Source organism: Poromitra crassiceps (assembly GCF_964638095.1).
Source record: "Poromitra crassiceps genome assembly, chromosome: 9".
NCBI classification, from domain to species: domain Eukaryota; kingdom Metazoa; phylum Chordata; class Actinopteri; order Beryciformes; family Melamphaidae; genus Poromitra; species Poromitra crassiceps.
Window position 1 is genome coordinate 12,299,295 of NC_139630.1, and position 20,695 is coordinate 12,319,989.

The 20,695-nt window shown below is 44.7% G+C and overlaps 1 protein-coding gene across 2 annotated transcripts in view; it reads left to right on the forward strand.

Moving 5' to 3' along the window:
* The window catches only part of asap2b (ArfGAP with SH3 domain, ankyrin repeat and PH domain 2b), a 69,700-nt gene extending 49,258 nt beyond the window's left edge, over window positions 1–20,442 (forward strand). Inside the window, exons 15-28 of one of the 2 annotated variants that reach the window (XM_083643361.1) lie at window positions 190–323; window positions 902–996; window positions 3,242–3,431; window positions 4,960–5,045; window positions 7,017–7,132; window positions 7,740–7,807; window positions 10,343–10,450; window positions 12,073–12,379; window positions 13,366–13,470; window positions 13,789–14,107; window positions 17,073–17,131; window positions 18,954–19,024; window positions 19,468–19,587; window positions 20,133–20,442. In XM_083643361.1, coding sequence (XP_083499487.1) covers window positions 190–323; window positions 902–996; window positions 3,242–3,431; window positions 4,960–5,045; window positions 7,017–7,132; window positions 7,740–7,807; window positions 10,343–10,450; window positions 12,073–12,379; window positions 13,366–13,470; window positions 13,789–14,107; window positions 17,073–17,131; window positions 18,954–19,024; window positions 19,468–19,587; window positions 20,133–20,207 — 1,853 coding nt within the window. In that variant the 3' untranslated portion in view covers window positions 20,208–20,442. The remainder of the gene's footprint in view (window positions 1–189; window positions 324–901; window positions 997–3,241; window positions 3,432–4,959; window positions 5,046–7,016; window positions 7,133–7,739; window positions 7,808–10,342; window positions 10,451–12,072; window positions 12,380–13,365; window positions 13,471–13,788; window positions 14,108–17,072; window positions 17,132–18,953; window positions 19,025–19,467; window positions 19,588–20,132) is intronic. The other variant, XM_083643362.1, reaches the window with a different exon arrangement.
* Window positions 20,443–20,695: the final 253 nt, after the last annotated feature.

Genomic DNA, 20,695 nt, shown 5'->3' on the forward strand with positions numbered 1-20,695 from the left:
AAATCGGGGACATTTTCGGGGACAGCTCCAGCCGGGGACAGAGCCCCGAAATCGGGGACTGTCCCCGAAAATCGGGGACGTCTGGTCACCCTAAAAGCACCTTGAGATAACTCTGGTTATGATTTGGCGCTATATAAATAAATAAAAATTGATCGATAACATTGATTGATTGCGTCTCTGTCCCGTCAGGTCCCACCTGGCTGTCTACTAACCTGGGGGTTCTGATCTGCATCGAGTGCTCGGGGATCCACAGAGAGATGGGAGTCCACTACTCCAGGATCCAGAGTCTAGACCTGGACCTGCTGGGAACCTCCGAGCTGCTGGTCAGTCCCGACCCTGTCATGTTTTTCAATCTGTTTATGGGATCTATTCATAGTTTTTATTTCTGGCTTAAGCTGAGGTTACACTACAAGACTATTTCCCCCGATTTTAGCTAGGATATCCAGTTTGTCAGAGTCTGTCTTTGTCTACACTAGTCTGCAGTTGTTGTGGCCAGTTGGCACCAAAATCTGCAAGTGTATGATAGGTACAGATTGTAATCGTCAAGTGTGTGATGAGAACAGACTGCCTCCCCACGCCAGTCAGAGCAATTGATTATATCAGGCATATTTGAATTTCCAAGTCGACTCTGGATGCAGTCGGGTAGAGTAAACTCACCAACTCCAATGTGTATGATCCTGTCAATAGCCATTGAAAAAACTATTCGGCTGATGCAGTAACAAGCCAATACACAGTGTTTGGCCCACCAAGAAGCAGTGAGCTAGTTATTCTCCATACAATAAATGTATATTTCTGATACCAAGGCACACGGGAATAAAATACGGGGGAAGACTCAGTTATGTTACAACATCAGTGACAGTTCAGATGAGATGAGAACTGAAGTCCACGTCTCGTCTCTCAGCTCGCCAAGAACGTGGGAAACGCCGGCTTCAACGAAATCATGGAGGCGGATCTGTCGGCACAGGAAGTCACCAAGCCAAACCCGTCCAGTGACATGTGAGTGACCGCCGCCACCTCCCTCCCCCCACGCACACACGCACGCACGCACGCACGCACGCACGCACGCACGCACGCACGCACGCACACACACACACACACACACACACACACATACACACACACACACACACACACACACACTTTTCCCTCCAAACTCTGACCTCATCCACCTGAATTCAGACTCCTGTCTAAGTCTATTCCATACCGGTATGTCCAAAAATCCAAAAATCCAAAAAAGCCTGACACTCTTATGCAGTGACTAGAATAAACTATATAGAGAACCGCAGGAAAAAATCCGGAAGACCTGGATGTTAGCACTTCTGAAGACCTGGGGCCGGTTGCACCAACTGGTCTTAACTATGCCTGGTCGTAACTCCTACGTCGGTCTTAGTTAAGACCAGTCTTTAGAGTGGATTTACGCCTGTTGCACCAACATGGCTTACGTCTGGTCTTAACTATGCTGGTCGTAGCAATGCGCGTCCATGTGAATTGCCAGGGAATGCACCCTGATTGGATGATGTTGCAAAAAATGTGCCTCGCGACCTGCACTGTGCCACTACGCTCTCTCAGCCACTACTGTAAAACACCCTCCCTCCTCTCACCCTCCCTCGCTCCGGGGGGAAAATGGCGGCAATTGAGCCAGAAAGAAAGTCGGAATGAAATTGAATGTAACGTTCCCAATTATATGTATTAAATTCTAAAAAATTAACGGCAACATTTTGGAAGGCTAGGCCACACAACTAGCTCGTTGTAATCTAACATCATGCTTCAAAAGATGGAGAACTGGCTGTGTTACGACGATGAGGGTAAGGACTCAAAACGGTCTCCGCTGATAAGACACGGAGATCTCTGTTACAGGCAGGCGCTACGCCTCCTCCTGACCAGGCGTAACTCTTACGCCTGGGCGTAGTGAAAAGAAGGCTTAAGCCGTCTTGGTGCAACCGGCGTAGCTGTTAGGTCGTAAAGTTACGACCATCTTAGCTTAAGACCAGTGTAAGACCAGTTGGTGCAACCGGCCCCAGGTCTTCAGAAGTGCTAACATCCAGGTCATCAGAAGTGAGCTGTGTTTTCGCCACATTTCTTGACCCATGTGGTAGGCTATAAACTTTGATTTGTAACTGTTCGTTTTTAGTCATTTCACCAAGTAAATGTGTTGTGTTGAGAGCATTATTGAGAGAGAGTAAAATCAGCACAGAGTAGGCTATCAGGGCTGAGAAGTAAAACGGCTTTCAGTAAAAACAAGTTTGGTGATTCCTTCATGCTGATGTGCGGTCGTTTGAGAGTGAAAGTGCACTCAGTACTGCACATAATAGCGTTTCATTGCGACTTTTCACGGGCTGTTCTCACTATTACCATTGTACAATACATGCTGATCACTTGGCTGATCACTTCTGATAGTATAATAGCATCTGCCCCAGCGCGAGGTCTGCACGGTGACTCGCGGTGCTCCACCCCCACGGAGCTTGCGCGAGTATAAGAGCACCTTAATCACTAAATAACTGCTGGAATAAGCTGAACATCACAGACTGATGATGTAAAACAATGGAAGAAGAGGACGTTTCCTTTATGTGCCTTGTTCAAAGGAGTTATAGTTTAGTATTTTTCATTCGTTTTCATTTATTTCTGTTTTGATTCATCCCCCTCCCCCCACATCCATTCAGTTTAGTTTCAGTTTCTTTAATGGGTTTGCTCGTTTCAGTTTTGTTTTTATTGTTAAAAATGTTTTAGTTTTAGTTTAGTTTGAGCATGAGTTTAAGTTTGTTTGATTGTAATATATAGGGGGCAGATGTAAGAAGTTCAGAGTAGGTATTACAATACAAACACAACACTTTGTGAAGGCAGTTGACTCACATCGTCATAAACATCCCAGTCTTAAACATGCACCAATGCTTCTTCATGGTTGTGCTGACAAATTTGACCAAATTGACAAAGACTAAAACTAAAGACAGTTTCTGTTTTATTTGAGTTAGTTTTGTAACTACACAATATTGTTTCAGTTAATTTTATTATATTTTTTTCTAAAGTCTAAAGTCTAGTTTTTATTTGTATTGCAGTTAACTAAAATGTTTCACACCTGGTTTTAGTTTTTAGTTTAGTTTGGGTTAGTTAGTTTAAGTATAATCTTTCCTGTCCAGTTTGTCTCTGTCAGGATTTGAACCAGCAACCCTCCATCCCAACAGACTAACCCATCTCTCTCTCTCCTTCTCTCTCTTACTCTCTCTCTCTGCTCTGTGGTTTCCAGGCAGATGAGGAAGGACTACATCACGGCCAAGTACACAGAGAAGCGCTTCACCCAGCGGTGGTGCGCGGACGCCCCGGCCCGCCTGCAGGTCCTGTACGAGTCCGTTAAGACCCGCGACATCCTGTCACTCATCCAGGTCTACGCCGAGGGGGCGGAGCTTATGGAGCCCATCCCACAGGCCAACGAACACGTAGGGCACCGCTCGCTTTCCCCGTCTGTCTGTCTGTCTGTCTGCCTGTGTGTCTGTCTGTCTGTCTGTCTGCCTGTGTGTCTGTCTGTCTGTCTGTCTGTGTGTCTGTCTGTCTGTCTGTCTGTCTGTCTGTGTGTCTGTCTGTCTGTCTGTCTGTCTGCCTGTGTGTCTGTCTGTCTGTCTGTCTGTGTGTCTGCCTGTGTGTCTGTCTGTCTGTCTGTCTGTCTGTGTGTCTGTCTGTCTGTCTGTGTGTGTGTCTGTCTGTCTGTCTGTCTGTCTGTCTGTCTGTCTGTCTGTCTGCCTGTGTGTCTGTCTGTCTGTCTGTCTGTCTGTCTGTCTGTCTGTGTGTCTGTCTGTCTGTGTGTCTGTGTGTCTGTCTGTCTGTCTGTCTGTCTGTCTGTTTGTCCCTTTACACACAGCAGGCAGGCGCGCCCACAGAAATGGCTGGGCCCACTGAAAAAGTCCAGTGAATGGGCCCCTCCCCAAATCTGCTTTACTCATATCAACGCATGCACGTTGATTACCTAGTAGGCTTAGTAGTTTAAATAAGTACATTTCTTACCGTCTTTGGTCCCATCAGATTCTGTGAGTTGGCCTCACCAGCCGCCCACAGACACAGTGTATGTTATTTTAATACCTGCCAATACTTAGATTTTCATGGGAGTCTCCATACTTTTAACCCTTTCTCCCGCTGTGCTCCCGTAATTTCTCCTGTTAATCTCCCGATTTTAGAGTGGGCTTAGTTTTAAAGCCAGAGTCAAGTTTCTGGTATCCTATGAAAAGTATAAACCCACCCGCATTCAGCAAAACCGTTGATTTATTTGATTTTGACATGATGAGCACAGTGCTGCCAGACGTTTGACCTAAGGCAGGGCTGCCCAATAGATCGTGATCTACCTGTAGATCTCAGGCCATCAATAAGTATCTCGCCAAAGAAATCCCAAATGTTTTACTCATTATCTACAGTATTTAACATTATACCATTATTCAATAATGTTATTAACAATGATGATGATTGGGGGGGACAAGGAGAAAATAAGTAGCTCGATCGTGATTTTTTTTTTTTTTTTTTGTAAGCAGCTCTCGTGCAAAAATAAAAAATACAGTTTTGGGCACCCCTGAAAGACATCCAGTGGTACCAACCATGCTAGCTTGTTGGAAGGGTACCGACTAAATGTCCAATGAAATTCCACTTCTCAGAGAGTTTTTCTCGACTCGCTAAACCTTATAAAGCAAACAGTTCAACAAATCAGACACATTCAGTCATAATCTATGGATTACCATCACATGTTCTGCGTCAAATAGCAGCACAAAGGTTCCTTCAACATTTGATCATATTCAGTATTGATAATCTACTGTATATAAAAGCCACGGCAGATCCAGTATGGGAATAGATGTGCAATGGGGAACTAAAGGTGTGTGTGTGTGTGTGTGTGTGTGTGTGTGTGCGCGTGTGTGTGTGTGTGTGTGTGTGTGTGTGTGTGTGTGTGTGTGTGCGTGCGTGTGTGTGTGTGTGTGCATGTGTTAGGAGCCTGGAGAGACAGCACTCCACCTGGCGGTCCGGATGGTGGACAGAAACTCGCTCCACATCGTTGACTTCCTGGCCCAGAACAGGTGAGTGAGGAAGAGACAGGCAGACAGTCGCACTGTGTCGTCAGTGATCACACACTCAGACAGATGACTTAGTGCATCGGTAGATTCCCTGCCTACCGACACGAGGGTCGCAGGTTCGAGCCCCCGTGTTATCTGCAGCTTGGTCGGGCATCCATCCAGGCACAATTGGCCGTGTCTGCAGGTGGGAACCCGGATTAAGGGGGTGTGTGTCCTGTTCGCTGCACTAGTGCCTCCTCTGGTTGGTCGGGGGGCACCTGCTCAGGAGGAGGGGAGACTGGGGGAATAGCGTGATCCTCCCGCGCGCTATGTCTTGCCAGTGAAAGCCCTCGCTGTCAGGTGAAAAGAAGCAGCTGGGGACTGCACATGTATCGGAGGAAGCATGTGCTAGTCTACAACTCTCCCCAGATCAGCAGAGGGGGTGGAGCAATGACCGGGACTGGTAGATGGGGGGGGGGAATTGGCTAAGTACATTTTGGGGGGGAAAGAAAAAGAGAGATGACTTCTTAACACGTTGAGTGCCATAGCCGAGATATCTCGTCTTACATAATCCAACGGTTAAGTGCCAAAGACGAGCTATCTCGTCTTACATAAACATTTTTTTTTTTTGACGGTGGGACATCAATCAACCACTTTTACGTCTTCTATATCACTATCGGAGGAAGAGAATGTGTATAATCTATTTTACCGACCACTAAGTGGCGACAGTTCTCTCCCAAGACAGAGAAGCCACAGCCAGCCACAGCCAGAGCAGCCAGCCAGCGCGCTGGAGAAAGCCACAGTGTAATTTTCAAGGAAGCAGCTCGGCGAAAACTCCCTCGATCCCACACACACACACACACACACACACACACACACACACGCGCGCGCGCGCGCACACACACACACTCGAGCACCCCCGCGCATAAATAAGACCAGAATCGCAAAAGCTTACTCAAACCTCAAGAAAGTTTTACAGTCCAGACGGCCGCGGAGAATCCTTCCCCCGCAGCACAGACGGAGGGAGGAGCCCGGAGACACACACACAGAACGGACAGAGATCCCCTCCCCCCAGAGCCGCGGAGCAACGCGCGAACACACACACACACACACACACACACACACACGCACACACACACACACACACACACACACACACACAATACAGTATACAGACTCGCCCAAAGGCACCCACAATCACAGGCAGGTGACTGTTCTGCTGAATTTCACAAAACTGCGATTATCTCAGCTTGCTGTCTCATACGCTAAAACCATGCTGTACTCAACGGCTAATATCTACATAACTACTAACTCTGCAAACTAACTCTTTTAGACAGAGAAAGCACACATTCTATTAGTTATTTTTAGATGATTGGTGTTCACGAAGTCTTAACAGAAAAGAATTTGTTGTTTGTTTCTTGTATTAGGATATTTTTTCCTTGCAATCCTTTGTTGTTTATTTGATGGCAAGTAAGGACAATGTCCAAAATGTCTGATCATGATGATCTTCTTATTTTAATTGTAAGAAAAGGGGGGGCTTTATATAAGCGTTTGCTTCTGCCCCAAACCTTTGGTTATGACCTAAGTGTATGCTTGGTGGTGGTGGTGGTGACCAATAAATTTTTTCATTCAATCCTCGGCTGTTGTAAAATGAGCCAGAATCCTCAAAAAAAAACCTGGCACAACTTACCTACAGGATTGAAAAAATGGCTGGCACTCAATGTGTTAACATTGCTGCCAATGGTGAGAACCGGTCTATATATGAGCGCTGTGTGTGTGTGTGTGTGTGTGTGTGTGTGTGTGTGTGTGTGTGTGTGTGCGCGTGTGCGTGTGCGTCTGTGTGTGTGTGTGTGTGTGTGTGTCTGTGTGTGTGTGTGTGTCTGTGTGTGTGTCTGTGTGTGTGTGTGTGTGTGTCTGTCTGTGTGTGTGTGTGTGTGTGTGTGTGTGTCTGTGTGTGTGTGTGTGTGTGTGTGTGTGTGTGTGTGTCGCTTACAGTGGTAACCTGGACATACAGACGGCCAAAGGGAGCACAGCTCTGCACTACTGCTGCCTGACTGACAACAGCGAGTGTCTCAAGCTGCTGCTGAGAGGAAAAGCTACAGTCACCATTGGTGAGTTCACTTCACTACAGGCTGTAGGGGTAGGAATCACCAGAGTCCTCACGATACGTTATTATCACGATACTGAAGTCACGATGCAATATTATTGCAATTTTAAAAATATTGCAATATATTGCCATTTATGACCTTTTTTTCCCTGCAAATGATGTCCTCAAAGGAAAAAAAAACTTTGTCAACATCTGTTTTCAAGTTTCCAGTGTGTTCATCTCACTTCAATCATGCAGCAAAATTGGATTCTCAAGCATACAGACTAACCAACAGTCATACATGTTGCATGCACTTGACAATTTATATAATATAAAATATCACCATACTTGGCATTCGTGCGATACGATATATATTGCAGCACAAAATATCGCTATACTGTGCTGTGCGCAGTTATATTCTGCGGAGCGTCCCAGCAGCAGGCGGTGCACAGCGGGTGGAGCATTAATATCTGGATAATGGGGGGGGAATCTGCAGGGAAATATATCGCCTGAATATCCGGGGAAAATCTGAATTCTTTTTCAAATTAAGAATATAGGCTAGGTGTCACTTCCTGCTGAAGGTCTCATTTGAGACTGAACCTCTTGGTCTCTCTGCTGGTTTGTCTCCACAGTGAACGAAGCTGGAGAAACACCTCTAGACATCGCCAAGCGGCTTCGCCACACGCAGTGCGAGGACCTGGTGAGACTTCCTGTCCAGAGCTTCATCTCAATGAGGAGTTCTGAACTGGAGATCATGTTTTGTTTTCTTTCAGTTTCTGTCTTCCAGTTGCGTTTTATTGTTGTTGGGGTTTGAGCCTCGCGATGCTGTCTTCTTTGTGTTATGTCTATCAACATTTTTGAAATAGTATAACTTACTCCGATACTATTATACTGCATGTTTTATAGCTTTTTGTAGCTTTATCTTTTTTAGGGGGACCTCTTAACACCAGTCCAGGGACAGCAGATGTAAAATAGCCTTTTGGCTAAATATGGCGTATTTACTTTTATGTTTATTAATGTCCATTGTTCCTGTTAACACGTTCACTGCCATTGACGAGATATCTCGTCTTACAAAATCCAACGGTTGACTGCCAATGACGAGATATCTCGTCTTAAAAAAAAAAAAAAAAAAATTGACGGTGGGACGTGGATCAACGCCCCCCACGTCTCCTATAAAAAAATTGGAGCCACCGAATGTGTACAACCCATTCCACCGACCCACTAAGTGGCGACAGTGCTCTCCAGACTAGAAAAAGCAGAGCCAAAACTGCAGAGGAACGCGCGAGGAAACCATTCTCTCATACTGTAAAATGGATTGGCGAAAACGCTTTCGCTTTCGCGCATTAAAAAAGTATAGAAACATTATTCTGGAGAAGTATAGACGTGATGGTACATAATCAGGACTTATGGGTCACTTGTATTTCCTGTAGTAAGTTTGGTATTAGCTATGTATGTGTAATTATATGTGGTAGGTAGCCTATGTGTGTATAGGCATGTATGAATAATTAGGAGCATGTGCTATTTGTGTGTGTAAACCAATGCATGTATGTATCCATGTGTATGCATATGTACTGCATATGTTTACATATAACGTAAAGGAAAAAGGGTAAGGGCATTGTATAAGCTAGCTAGCTTCAGCCCTAAAACCCTTTCGGTCAGCCTTATGTATCTTTTGTTTTCTTCTGTTTTTTTTTCCTATTCTGTGAATATTCTTTGCTTTCTGATCGAAATAAACTAACTAACTAAAAATTATCGCGCTGGGAGCTGGCGGTGGGGGATTGCAAATTTGCATAATAGATTATGCGTGCAACACACTTTGAAACACCCGCAGAAAGCCCACAATCGCACGCAGCTTCATTGCAGCTGAGCTCACAATCGAAACGACTCATGCAGACTCGCCCAAAGAGCAGCCGCCAGCAGCCAGGCAGCACAGACAGGCAGAGCCTCGCTTGTGACAAACGCTGCAAAGCCACTAGAGACACACCCATGGAGGGAGGAGTTTGTAGGAGAGTGGGGTTTCCTGCTGCTATGGAGGAAATTACTGTTCAAAACTATTGTTTAGATGTCTGACGTCTTACGCCAAAAATAAATGGTTAAAGTGACTGTTCTATCGAATTTCACAAAAAGCCATTTATCTCAGAATAAATTTTCAGACGCTGAAACCATGCTGTATTCTACTGCTAATGCCTACATAACTACTAACTCTACAAACTAACTCTTTTAGACAGAGAAAGCACACATTCTATTAGTTCTTTTGAGATCATTTGTGTTCACAAAATCTTAGCAGAAAAGAATCCTCGGCTCTTGAAAGATGAGCCAGAATCCTAAAAAAAAAACCTTGGCAGAACCTACCTACAGTATTGAAAAAACGGCTGGCAGTGAATGTGTTAAATGAACCTGAACATGGAAATTAAATGAAAGCTAGATCATGAAAGATAAGCAAAGCTAACCCAAACTAAGCTGCTAAAATAAAATAAACAAAGCAGAACAGTAAATACAATCAATTAAACTATGCTATAAGATAAGATGTAAGATAAGCAAGACTAAGCTCGGTTAAGCTAGGCTAAGCTAAGCTAAACTGGGTGTAGCGGGACCCCCGAAGGGTAAACAAGAGGGGCGGCTACGCTGCGTGAAGGGATATTCCTCCTCTCTTGCTCCAGCTCCATATATGGTCAATGATGTCACCAGAACCTCACAGGAGACTCCGCTGAAGACACGTTGGAAAGATACGATGACGCCAATCCACTGAATCCAGTAAACTAAACTTAAAGCTAATAGCATTTGTTAGCCTAGTAAGCTACATGAGGGCAAGTGCTGACTGCATAATACAGCATGGAAGTGTATTTGGAGTGGGACTGCAGCAGAAAGCGTAAGTACGTTACGTCTCCCCAAAGCGAGACTCGCTCTTCATGGGCCCTTGACAGCTCTGGGCCCCGGTGCACCGCACCACCGATCGTTACGCCAGTGGCTCGGCGAGAAGAGTCCAACTTGCACAGACCTGCACCGCTTACTTCAACACCTGGGTGTGATATTTTTTATCACTTTTGATTTTGTATCATTATTTGCTGCTGCAACAGTCCAACTTCATTAAAGCTTTGTGTTGTTTAGTGTTGTTTATTCTCGTGTGTGTGTGTGTGTGTGTGTGTGTGTGCGCGCGTGTGTGCGCGTGTGTGTGTGTGTGTGTGTGTGTGTGTGTGTGTGCATGTGTGTGTGTGTGTGTGTGTGTGTGTTTCAGCTGACTCAGGCACAGACGGGGAAGTTTAACGTTCACGTTCACGTCGAGTACGAGTGGCGGCTCCGAAACGATGACATGGACGAGAGCGAGGACGAGATGGAGGACAAGGTGGGAACCCCCTCTGCTGCAGCAGTGGCCGGTGGTTAGACGGACCATCCGGTAACAGAAAGATCACGGGTTCGATCCCCAACAGCCAGCATGTTCATCCATGGGTCCTGCTATGGTCCTGCTGGAGTAAAGCACTCGCTGCTGACTACATCACAATCACAATGAAAACAGCATCCGTTGAATACTTTCTGTTGCATTTAACATCATGTTTATATACCGTGTTCAAAACAACTCGGAACTTGGACGTTTCAACTCAGGGATTTCCGATTTCGACATCATTGCGTTTAAGATAACTCGGAACTCGGAAAAAAGAAGCTCTGACTTGTTAACAATGAATTGAACGATTTCCAACTCAGAATTTACAGGTCGGAAATTTAGGTATCGTTTCAGAGCTCTGAATTTCTGACATGTAAATTCCGAGTCGGACACCCGTTCAATTCAGCTTTTTTTTCTGATTTCCGAGTTGTCTTGAACAAAAGTCACAATGAAACATTCTCATTGATGTGTGCAAAAGTCATGACATCATTCATAATATGAATGATGTCATGACTTTGACTTGTGATGACCAGTTTATATTCATTTTCAAGTTTAGGTATGTATGCCAAATGGAGCTGCAACAATTCAACAGAAAATTAATCAACAACTATTTTTATAATCGACTAATCGACAAACAAAAGATAGAAAAATACTAAAATTATCTCGTTTCAGCTTCCCAGCTTTTTTGGTTTCTTATAGTTTTCTATGATATCTTTGGCTTCTGGACAGTCTATCAGTCTGACGACTAATAAGACTCTGGAACAGACGGCTGATATTTTGGAGTTTCCGGTGTAGAGCCGATCTCCGTGCCAGATCTTCGCTTCCGTGCGCCGCGGTCAATGTTTACCGTCCGACTGATGCAAGAATGGAGTTGAGTTGATAGATTCTAGGTGTTTTAGGTGTTTTAGGTCCAGCCGGCACAGAGAGCTGCATATGAGATGTCATCAGACTGTAAACCATGATGGAAGCGGAAGTCTTGATGTGGACGTTCACTCTACACCCGAAACCCCGAAATAACGGCCGTCTTGTCCCAGAGTCTCATTAGTCGTCAGACTGATAGACTTTGGGTGTGTGTCAGGACAAAAGAAGACATTTGAGGACGCCATTTTTGGCTTTGGAGCGAACGTGATCGAAATCTTTCACCATTTTGTGACATTTTATTAGGGATGCACCGATATGAAGATTTTGGCCGATACCGATAACCGATATTGACATTGCTGCTATGGCCGATGTCGATATGATCTGTATAAAAACACATTCCTATGATAATACAATTTTGCACATAGTGAAAAACACATGTAAACACTGTGAATTTGAAAAAATAATGCATTTCTTTATTTCCAAAACATTTGGAAAAGCCCATAAATCATAGATTTACCACATTGTTTCCTCTCACTGTGAAAAATTTGGCTGATACCGATAACAACATCGGCCGATGCCGATATGATTGCCGATATATATCGTGCATCTCTACATTTTATACACCAACAACTAATCGTTTAGTCGAGAAAATAATCATCAGATTAATGACTAATGAAAATAGTTGTTACTTGCAGCCCTAATGCCAAATGGTCTCTCCCCTGCAGCCCATCCCTCAGCGGCGGGAGGAGCGTCCGGTGAGCTGTTTTGTGCCGGGGGCCGGCGGCGCGGCCGGGGGCCCACCCCCTGGCCTGGGGGCCCTGGCCCGGGACGCGGGCGGGGGCCCACCCCCTGGCCTGGGGGCCCTGGCCCGGGACGCGGCCCTTCTGGCCCGCGACAAGCAGAGGTCTCAGGTCACCAGCGTGATGATGAGTAACGAGACGTACGGCACCATGCTGGAGCCCGGCCCGCCTCCTCCCGCACTGCCAGTGGGGCCAACCAACCCTCCGCTGCCGCCCAGAGCCCCCAACAAAGGTCAGAGGAGGGGGAGGGGGAGTGTCTTTTCAGCAGTCCTTTGTCTTGCTGCCTTCAGCCTCTGCTGAAGTCAAATATGTCTCACTATCCTCCATTGTTGCTGTGTGTCTCATGCGACGTCGCTATGACGACCAGTTTGCGGGGGGGGGGGGGGGGGGCACATTGAGGGGGTGCTATCTGCAGTGGTAAACCAGGCGGTGCTACCAAAAGCGAGTAGAGTCAAGTGGATTTGAGCCGGTGTCATGCGCTGGAAAAGAGTTTCATTTTTATTCAAAATCCTGAACAGAGAAATTGACATTTTTGTGCAATGTTTTTGTCTCAATTTGTTGCCCCTTTTTATTTTTACTAGGCTCGCCGCACTCAGCTCGCCCGCAGCTCGGCTGCTGCGTGGCCTCGCCTGCTCCATTGGCCTGCAGTTGCACAGTGCACAATTGCTCAACTTCGCATCACTACTGTCACATTACTGTCTTCTTCTTCTGTGGTGTTTTATGGCAGTTGGCATCCTTTATGTTGCATTACCGCCTCCTTCTGGACTTATCCATCCACCTCTTTCCATACATTCTGTAAAACGCCATCCTCCTCTCACCCTCTCCGTCCGCCCTCAAGAGCTCTGGTTCCTCCCCCGACGACCTCAAATGAAATCCATATCTCTGACATCATTGTCACTGATGATGTCACAATGCCTATCACATCATCAGTGCCTATGACATCATCAGTGCTGTCATAAGATGACAGATATTGGCCACTTGCTCACTTTTATATAAAAAAGATGATTTGTATACTACATAGTACTTTAACTGTTCAGACCAAAGCAACAGCCATACTTGCATCTTATTGGTCAGTGGGAAACATTGTACCACATAACGTTGTGAGTGCAAACCTGTGCCATATTAGAAGGTTTTATTTTGAAAACAAACAAAAAGACAGTTTAGTAAACTGGAGGGTGGGACAGCTGATGATAGCAGTGTGCCTCTGTCTCCATGCAGGAGCGGGACACAACAAGCCCGTTGCCATGGAGACAGTAGGACGGCAGCGGTCGTCCTCTGACCCGCCCGCCCCTCACACTCCCGAGAGGAACAGCTCCATGTACGGTGAGTCCGCCCAGAACCAGGCCCGGCTCTCAGGACCACAGCTAGAAGCAGAACTACAACTATAAACTGATTGACATCGTTCTGAGTCAGTAGAACATTTAAGCAATAAGCCCAGAGAGGCCGTGGTTTACCCTGATTCTACAAGGGCTAATGGCTTTTAATGGACTATTGGAGAAAACACGCTAGTTATCATTCTAGATGTGCACTTTGGGTCACGATGCAAAAGTGGTTGAGAAACCACTTGATCTATTCTATTGGAAGTCGCTGTGCAATAGCAGTGTTATTCCTCTGTGATGTCATAATCTCCTGTCCTCCCAGTTCTCCCAGCAGCTCCTCCTCCTCCTCCAGTCAGCAGGAGAACCAGCATGTTGGATCCCAGGAGCCTGTCAGTCAGGAACACGCCCCTGCCTCCTCTGCCCCCTCCGCCAGGCCCGGGCCCCGCCCTGCCCTCCTCCGCCCCCCAGGCTGTCTCGGTCCCGTCTGCCCCCCCGCCGCCCGCTGCCCCCCCGGCCCCTGCTGCCCCCCCGGCCCCGGCCCCGCCCCCACCCCGACAGTATAAACCTTCCCTGCCCCCACCGGTTCCCAGCCACCAACCCAGCCGGCCGCCAGGACCCAAATCCCCCAAGTCCCCCGGCAGGTGAGGTACTGGTCACACGGGTGGGTCGGGTCACATTGCTGTGTTGTGGCAGCCTGTAAAGTACATGAACAAAAGGAAAAGCGCGCACATCCACTCGGGGCTGCAGGTGCAGGACAACAATGGCAGTAACAAGTATCAAAAGAAGTGAAGTCCGCACACTGCATCCACTTAACTCACAGTTTATTTGTAAAGTACAGACATTGTTTACTTAAGTAGAAGCACAGTTACTTGTGTAAAAAAAAAAGACTCGTAAAAGTAGAAGTACTGCAACTTGTTTATTCAAGTAAAAGTAAAACAAGTACAGCTCTGAAATGTATTATTGTATTAAATGTGTGTTAAGTATTTCTACCGGCTGTTTCTGTGCAAAGCTAACTGAAACGTCATATTAATATCATTTGAAAACTATTACTTATTTTAAGATGCAAGAAGACGATACTTTGATTAATAATTTGTGTGATATGGTTTTTCCACAAAAAAGGTGCACATAAAGCTGGGAGTAAAGTGTATGAAATATGTATATATGTATATGTCTATGAAAAATGTATAAAATGTAGGGAGTAAAAGTAAAAAGTTGTCAGAAAAATAAATACTAGTATATGAAGTATTTGTACTTAGTTACTTCCCCTCTCTGAAAACCATGTGCATCTGTTCTCAAAAAGCCCAGGTGGGAGCACTTTGAGTTGAACACATACCATAAATCTCAGCGAAAAAGAAAAAACGTGAATGCACCAGGTCAAAATTAGGAAAATTAATAATTTCAATTCAATTCAATTAAATTTATTGTTGTCCACAATGTGGAAATTTGTCTTTTGCTTCACAGGTTTGCTTGCACACATGAAAAGTACAGTACACAGACACAGTACACAGCACAGGAAATGATAGGGTACATAATACAACATATAACAAGACAACAGGACAACAGCACATTACAGAGAGCGATAACGGACATGGTTCTGATGTGGATGAGTCTGACGTTTATGAATTTAGCAGATTTATTGCGTTTGGTATTCAAACATCATTTCAAATAATTTAAACTGTTTCCAGTGTCGGTTCTATTGTTTTACGCAGTTTCTGGAAACAAATTGGCATAGGTCGGATTATTTGATACTGTATGTGGTTGTATACATATGGATATTCAGTGTATTACCTACAGTAGATGGTTGTATGAGGTACTTATGGATATTCAGTGTATTACCTACAGTAGATGGTTGTATGAGGTACTTATGGATATTCAGTGTATTACCTACAGTAGATGGTTGTATGAGGTACTTATGGATATTCAGTGTATTACCTACAGTAGATGGTTGTATGAGGTACATATGGATATTCAGTGTATTACCTACAGTAGATGGTTGTATGAGGTACTTATGGATATTCAGTGTATTACCTACAGTAGATGGTTGTATGAGGTACTTATGGATAGTCAGTGTATTACCTACAGTAGATGATTGTATGAGGTACTTATGGATAGTCAGTTTGTTACCTACAGTAGATGGTTGTATGAGGTACTTATGGATAGTCAGTGTGTTACCTACAGTAGATGGTTGTATGAGGTACTTATGGATAGTCAGTGTGTTACCTACAGTAGAAGGTTGTATGAGGTACTTATGGATAGTCAGTGTGTTACCTACAGTAGATGGTTGTATGAGGTACTTATGGATAGTCAGTGTGTTACCTACAGTAGATGGTTGTATGAGGTACTTATGGATAGTCAGTGTGTTACCTACAGTAGATGGTTGTATGAGGTACTTATGGATATTCAGTGTATTACCTACAGTAGATGGTTGTATGAGGTACTTATGGATAGTCAGTGTGTTACCTACAGTGGATGGTTGTATGAGGTACTTATGGATATTCAGTGTATTACCTACAGTAGATGGTTGTATGAGGTACTTATGGATAGTCAGTGTGTTACCTACAGTGGATGGTTGTATGAGGTACTTATGGATAGTCAGTTTGTTACCTACAGTAGATGGTTGTATGAGGTACTTATGGATAGTCAGTGTGTTACCTACAGTAGATGGTTGTATGAGGTACTTATGGATAGTCAGTGTGTTACCTACAGTAGAAGGTTGTATGAGGTACTTATGGATAGTCAGTGTGTTACCTACAGTAGATGGTTGTATGAGGTACTTATGGATAGTCAGTGTGTTACCTACAGTAGATGGTTGTATGAGGTACTTATGGATAGTCAGTGTGTTACCTACAGTAGATGGTTGTATGAGGTACTTATGGATATTCAGTGTATTACCTACAGTAGATGGTTGTATGAGGTACTTATGGATAGTCAGTGTGTTACCTACAGTGGATGGTTGTATGAGGTACTTATGGATAGTCAGTGTATTACCTACAGTAGATGGTTGTATGAGGTACTTATGGATAGTCAGTGTGTTACCTACAGTAGATGATTGTATGAGGTACTTATGGATAGTCAGTGTGTTACCTACAGTAGATGGTTGTATGAGGTGCTTATGGATAGTCAGTGTGTTACCTACAGTATATGGTTGTATGAGGTACTTATGGATAGTCAGTGTGTTACCTACAGTAGATGGTTGTATGAGGTGCTTATGGATAGTCAGTGTATTACCTACAGTAGATGGAGGTTTGGAGAAGCAGAGCCACAGCACAGAAGCAAAGTTATGTACTGCTGTGAGTGGAGGCAGCAGCAAAACGTATTTTAGCTCGTTAAACAAATCAGTATCAGTTTAAGTGTACGCTATATTAACATTTTCAGAGCTTGACCTTGCTGTGTCAAACAGCCCTTTCCTTTGGCACTGCATCTTCTCAGCCGTAGAAGAACATCCATATTCCTACGCGTGCCGTGCACTGTATCACGCCGCAGATCGCTGTTTGGCTCAGGAACGTGCTGTTGCAGAGTAATACTGTGCAGCTGATCCATCTGATCACTTAATGACTGGATATGATTGACTGAAGGTTTTTACTGATTTTTCTGTTCTGATTCCAGATCAGACAAACAGGCTCCGAAGAGACCGCCGCTCCGGACCGGATCTGTAGGCAGACCAGGTAGGTATTCATTCGGGCCAATGTGATGTTGGCCAGCTTATCCAGCTATTTTAGTTAAAGTCGAACTGAACCCGTTCGTCGCGTGCGTCGGAGTCCGTTTCAGACTGAAAACATAATTTGTCTGAGATGACAGGTTGAGAGGCGGGCCATAGTATCATGTTGATGATTTGATTTGACAATTCTGGGGACTGGATTGGGCTTTGGCCAATCCTGGCGTGTTCCGCCTCCAAATCGAGTGGGATTCAGCGTGTTGTGGCGCTCCCCTCGGGAAGCGAGGTTAGTGGCTGAGTGGAGCTCAGCGAGCCACAGTCAGCCAGCTGCCTTCGTGTTGCCGAGCGGAGAGTGCAGCCCGTCGGCCTGGAATCTCTGAGGTGCAACCCCTGACAACCAGCAGGCTCTCAAGCGCGCGCCATTATCGCTGCTGTAAATACGATATTCCTGGAATGCGCGTTTTAACGAGCCAGTTACATTTCTTTGCATTCTTAAGCATTACAGTTTTCTTTATTGTGTATATAAACATACAATTGGCCAAGTTAGTAGTTAGTTTATGGGATAGGAATTCTGCCAGATGACAGGCACTAGGCGCCATTTTCTCTTTCTTTTGGAAGAGAAAATTATCCTGAAATTAAGATTTGATTGACAGCTGCCATGTCGTGATATGATTGGTTGAAATGGGGTAGAAATGTGATAGTACTAGGTGACGTCAGCAAACTGTAGATTACTATTATCAATGAAATCTTGAAAAATGAACTTTTGAAAAATGAACTTTTGAAAAACTAAAGAAATTAGATTTTTGTGATTTCTTTGGCAAACATTATTAAATAGGTGCACTGCATACCCAGGTATTTGAGCTAAAAGAAAAGAAAAGTCATTTTTGGGTTCAGCTCGACTTTAATGTAAAGTGGTGGGTTTAATGTGTGTGCGTCTTTCTCTCTCTCTCTCTCTCTCTCTCTCTCTCTCTCTCTCTCACACACACACACACACACACACACACACACTGGTAATTGATTTAATCTTATACTTGCTTTACTGCAGGATATTTCCTGAATTTCAGTTTTACTTGATTCATGTCAATATGAGTTATTCAAGAAATAATCACAAGAGAATCTGTTGAAGTAAGCTTGACACAGTAAGTTAATATGTCAAATCAAATCCTCAGTGACGTTCGTATGATAGTCATGTTACAAACAGCCGGGCTGTTCCTTTACGAAGAGAGAACTTGAACATTTTGATGCAGTAGATTTCCTTCGGCAGCAGGAGTGAAACGACAAAACTGTTTGAAGGTGACTTCCTTTGTTTTAAAGACATTCTGGAGTTTCATTATTCTGAACAAAAAAAGTCAAATTTATTGAAAGCGGCTAAATGAAGTGGCACGCAGTGCAGAGATCATTTTACTCAAATAAGATGGAATAAGCTTGATAAGTCTGGATATAAAACAAATTCCCAAGTCCCAAGTCAGTCTGGAGTCTTGAAAAAACAAGGAACGCCAGCACCCTATGAATGTCCTTTCAGGGTTTTATTCCGTCATCGAGATCATACAATGGACGTTTCAGCCAACAGGCCTTCTTCAGCGTTGTCTTGAGTCTTGAAGCACAAGTCTCAAGTCTAAATGTAGAACAGGTCAAGTCAAGTCAGAACAAATCAGGAGTCCAGTATCAATGTAATGCTCAATGCAATATGGTTTTAATAGGATCAAAACTTGGTAAGAGCATCATGACTTTGATTTCTATAATGGGTTTGAGTCAGACCCCCAGGTCATGTGACTCTGCCAGGTCATGTGACTCCGCAGTCATGTTTTTGTGTGTTTTCTTCCTGTTTGCAGCTAAAGGTCCGTCTCAGCTGAAACCTCACATTCCGGCTCCTCCGACTCCCAAACCCCGCAGCAACTTCCCTGTGAGTCCACAACACTGAAGCACCAGAACCAGGGAGCAAAATCACCTTTGAAAATGAATGGATGGCCTATTATTAAAGACAGAATCAGGGTTCCCACAGTCCTTGGAATCCTTGAAAGTTTTTAAATTTGGGGGGGGGGGGGGGGGGGGATCAAGGCCTTGAAAGATTTTGAAAATAGACATAAATAGACATGGGTCATTGAAAGTTCTTCAATTGTGAATTGATATATTTTGTACAAGAATAAAAATTTAAGTTCTTTTAATAATTTTTTTTACTCAACATAAATAGGTTACATTTTGTCGTCTGTGCATCCTTGTGTGTGTGTGTGTGTACACACACACACACACACACACACACACACACATATATAGGCTTGTAGTGGTGAATGGGGGGAAAAAAAAAGATGGCTTAACCCGGTGTCTTCCTGCTCTCTGTCTCCTCAGAAAGCTCGGCCTCAGAGAGTGAAGGCCATCTACAACTGCTCAGCCGATAATCCAGACGAGCTGTCCTTCGTGGAGGGAGAGGTGATCGTGGTGGACGGAGAGGAGGACCCCGAGTGGTGGGTGGGTATCTAAAACCTCAGGATGTAACACACACTACACTTTTTAAAAAGTCTCCGTATTTCACTACAGGAAATACAGTATGCCATCACTTCTTCCTATGCTACCGCTCTTCTAAAGGGCAAGTTTACTGCAACAAATATTGAAGGCCGCATTACTGGATTCAGATGCAGTGGCCGCTACGTGCAGTGCCGCTGCGTGCAGTGGCCGCTGCGTGCAGTGCCGCTACGTGCAGTGCCGCTACGGCTGCGGCGATGTGGGTGTGTCTCACTTCACCACCCTTTCTGCCCTTTTCCCTTCAAAGCAAGCATGTGGGCGAGCGAACCAGGAAAAGAAAAAGGCTGTAGGCTATTTTGTAGCTTTAGTTTTGTTTCTCTCTTTTTTTTTAAACCTTCGTTTCGGTTTGATATCTGCTATTTCACAGTTTCATGCTGATCACTTTCATGTGTATGGAGCGTGTTAAAACATCCCTGCTGAGTGCTGAGGCAGGCTCAGACAGTTTCTGCAAGTCACTGACGTCATGTGTTGTGTTCTGCTGTGTGTTTCAGGTCGGCCATATTGAAGGAGACCCCACCAGGAGAGGAGTGTTTCCCGTCACGTTTGTTCACTTCATCACAGACTGAACACACACCTCCTCCTGGGAAACAGTCGGTCAACAATCAGTTACTCCAGGAGGGGGCGTGTGCTGACTGTACTGGAACATTTTAGAAACATTTTTATCGTTTGAATATGCCGGAAAAGGGTTGCAGGGTAACTCCATATGATGTCTATATAAGAGCAGGGAAGAATAAAATTGCAATCCAATTTGACTTTGACTGTATGTTCATGGTCTCATAATGCAGTGTCATTAAAACAGATTGAAATGGCTCAGTCTTTTTTTCTCTCTCTCTCATTTTCTCCCCAATTGTACTTGGCCAACTCCCACTTCTGTCATTGCTCCACCCCCTCTGCCGATCTGGGAAGAGTTGTAGACTAGCACATGCTTCCTCCTCCGATACATGTGCAGTCGCCAGCCGCTTCTTTTCACCTGACAGCGAGGCGTTGTAGTAGTATGCTATATCGAATAGTTCACCCTAAAAAATGATCCATGTTGGATTAGGGTTATATTTGA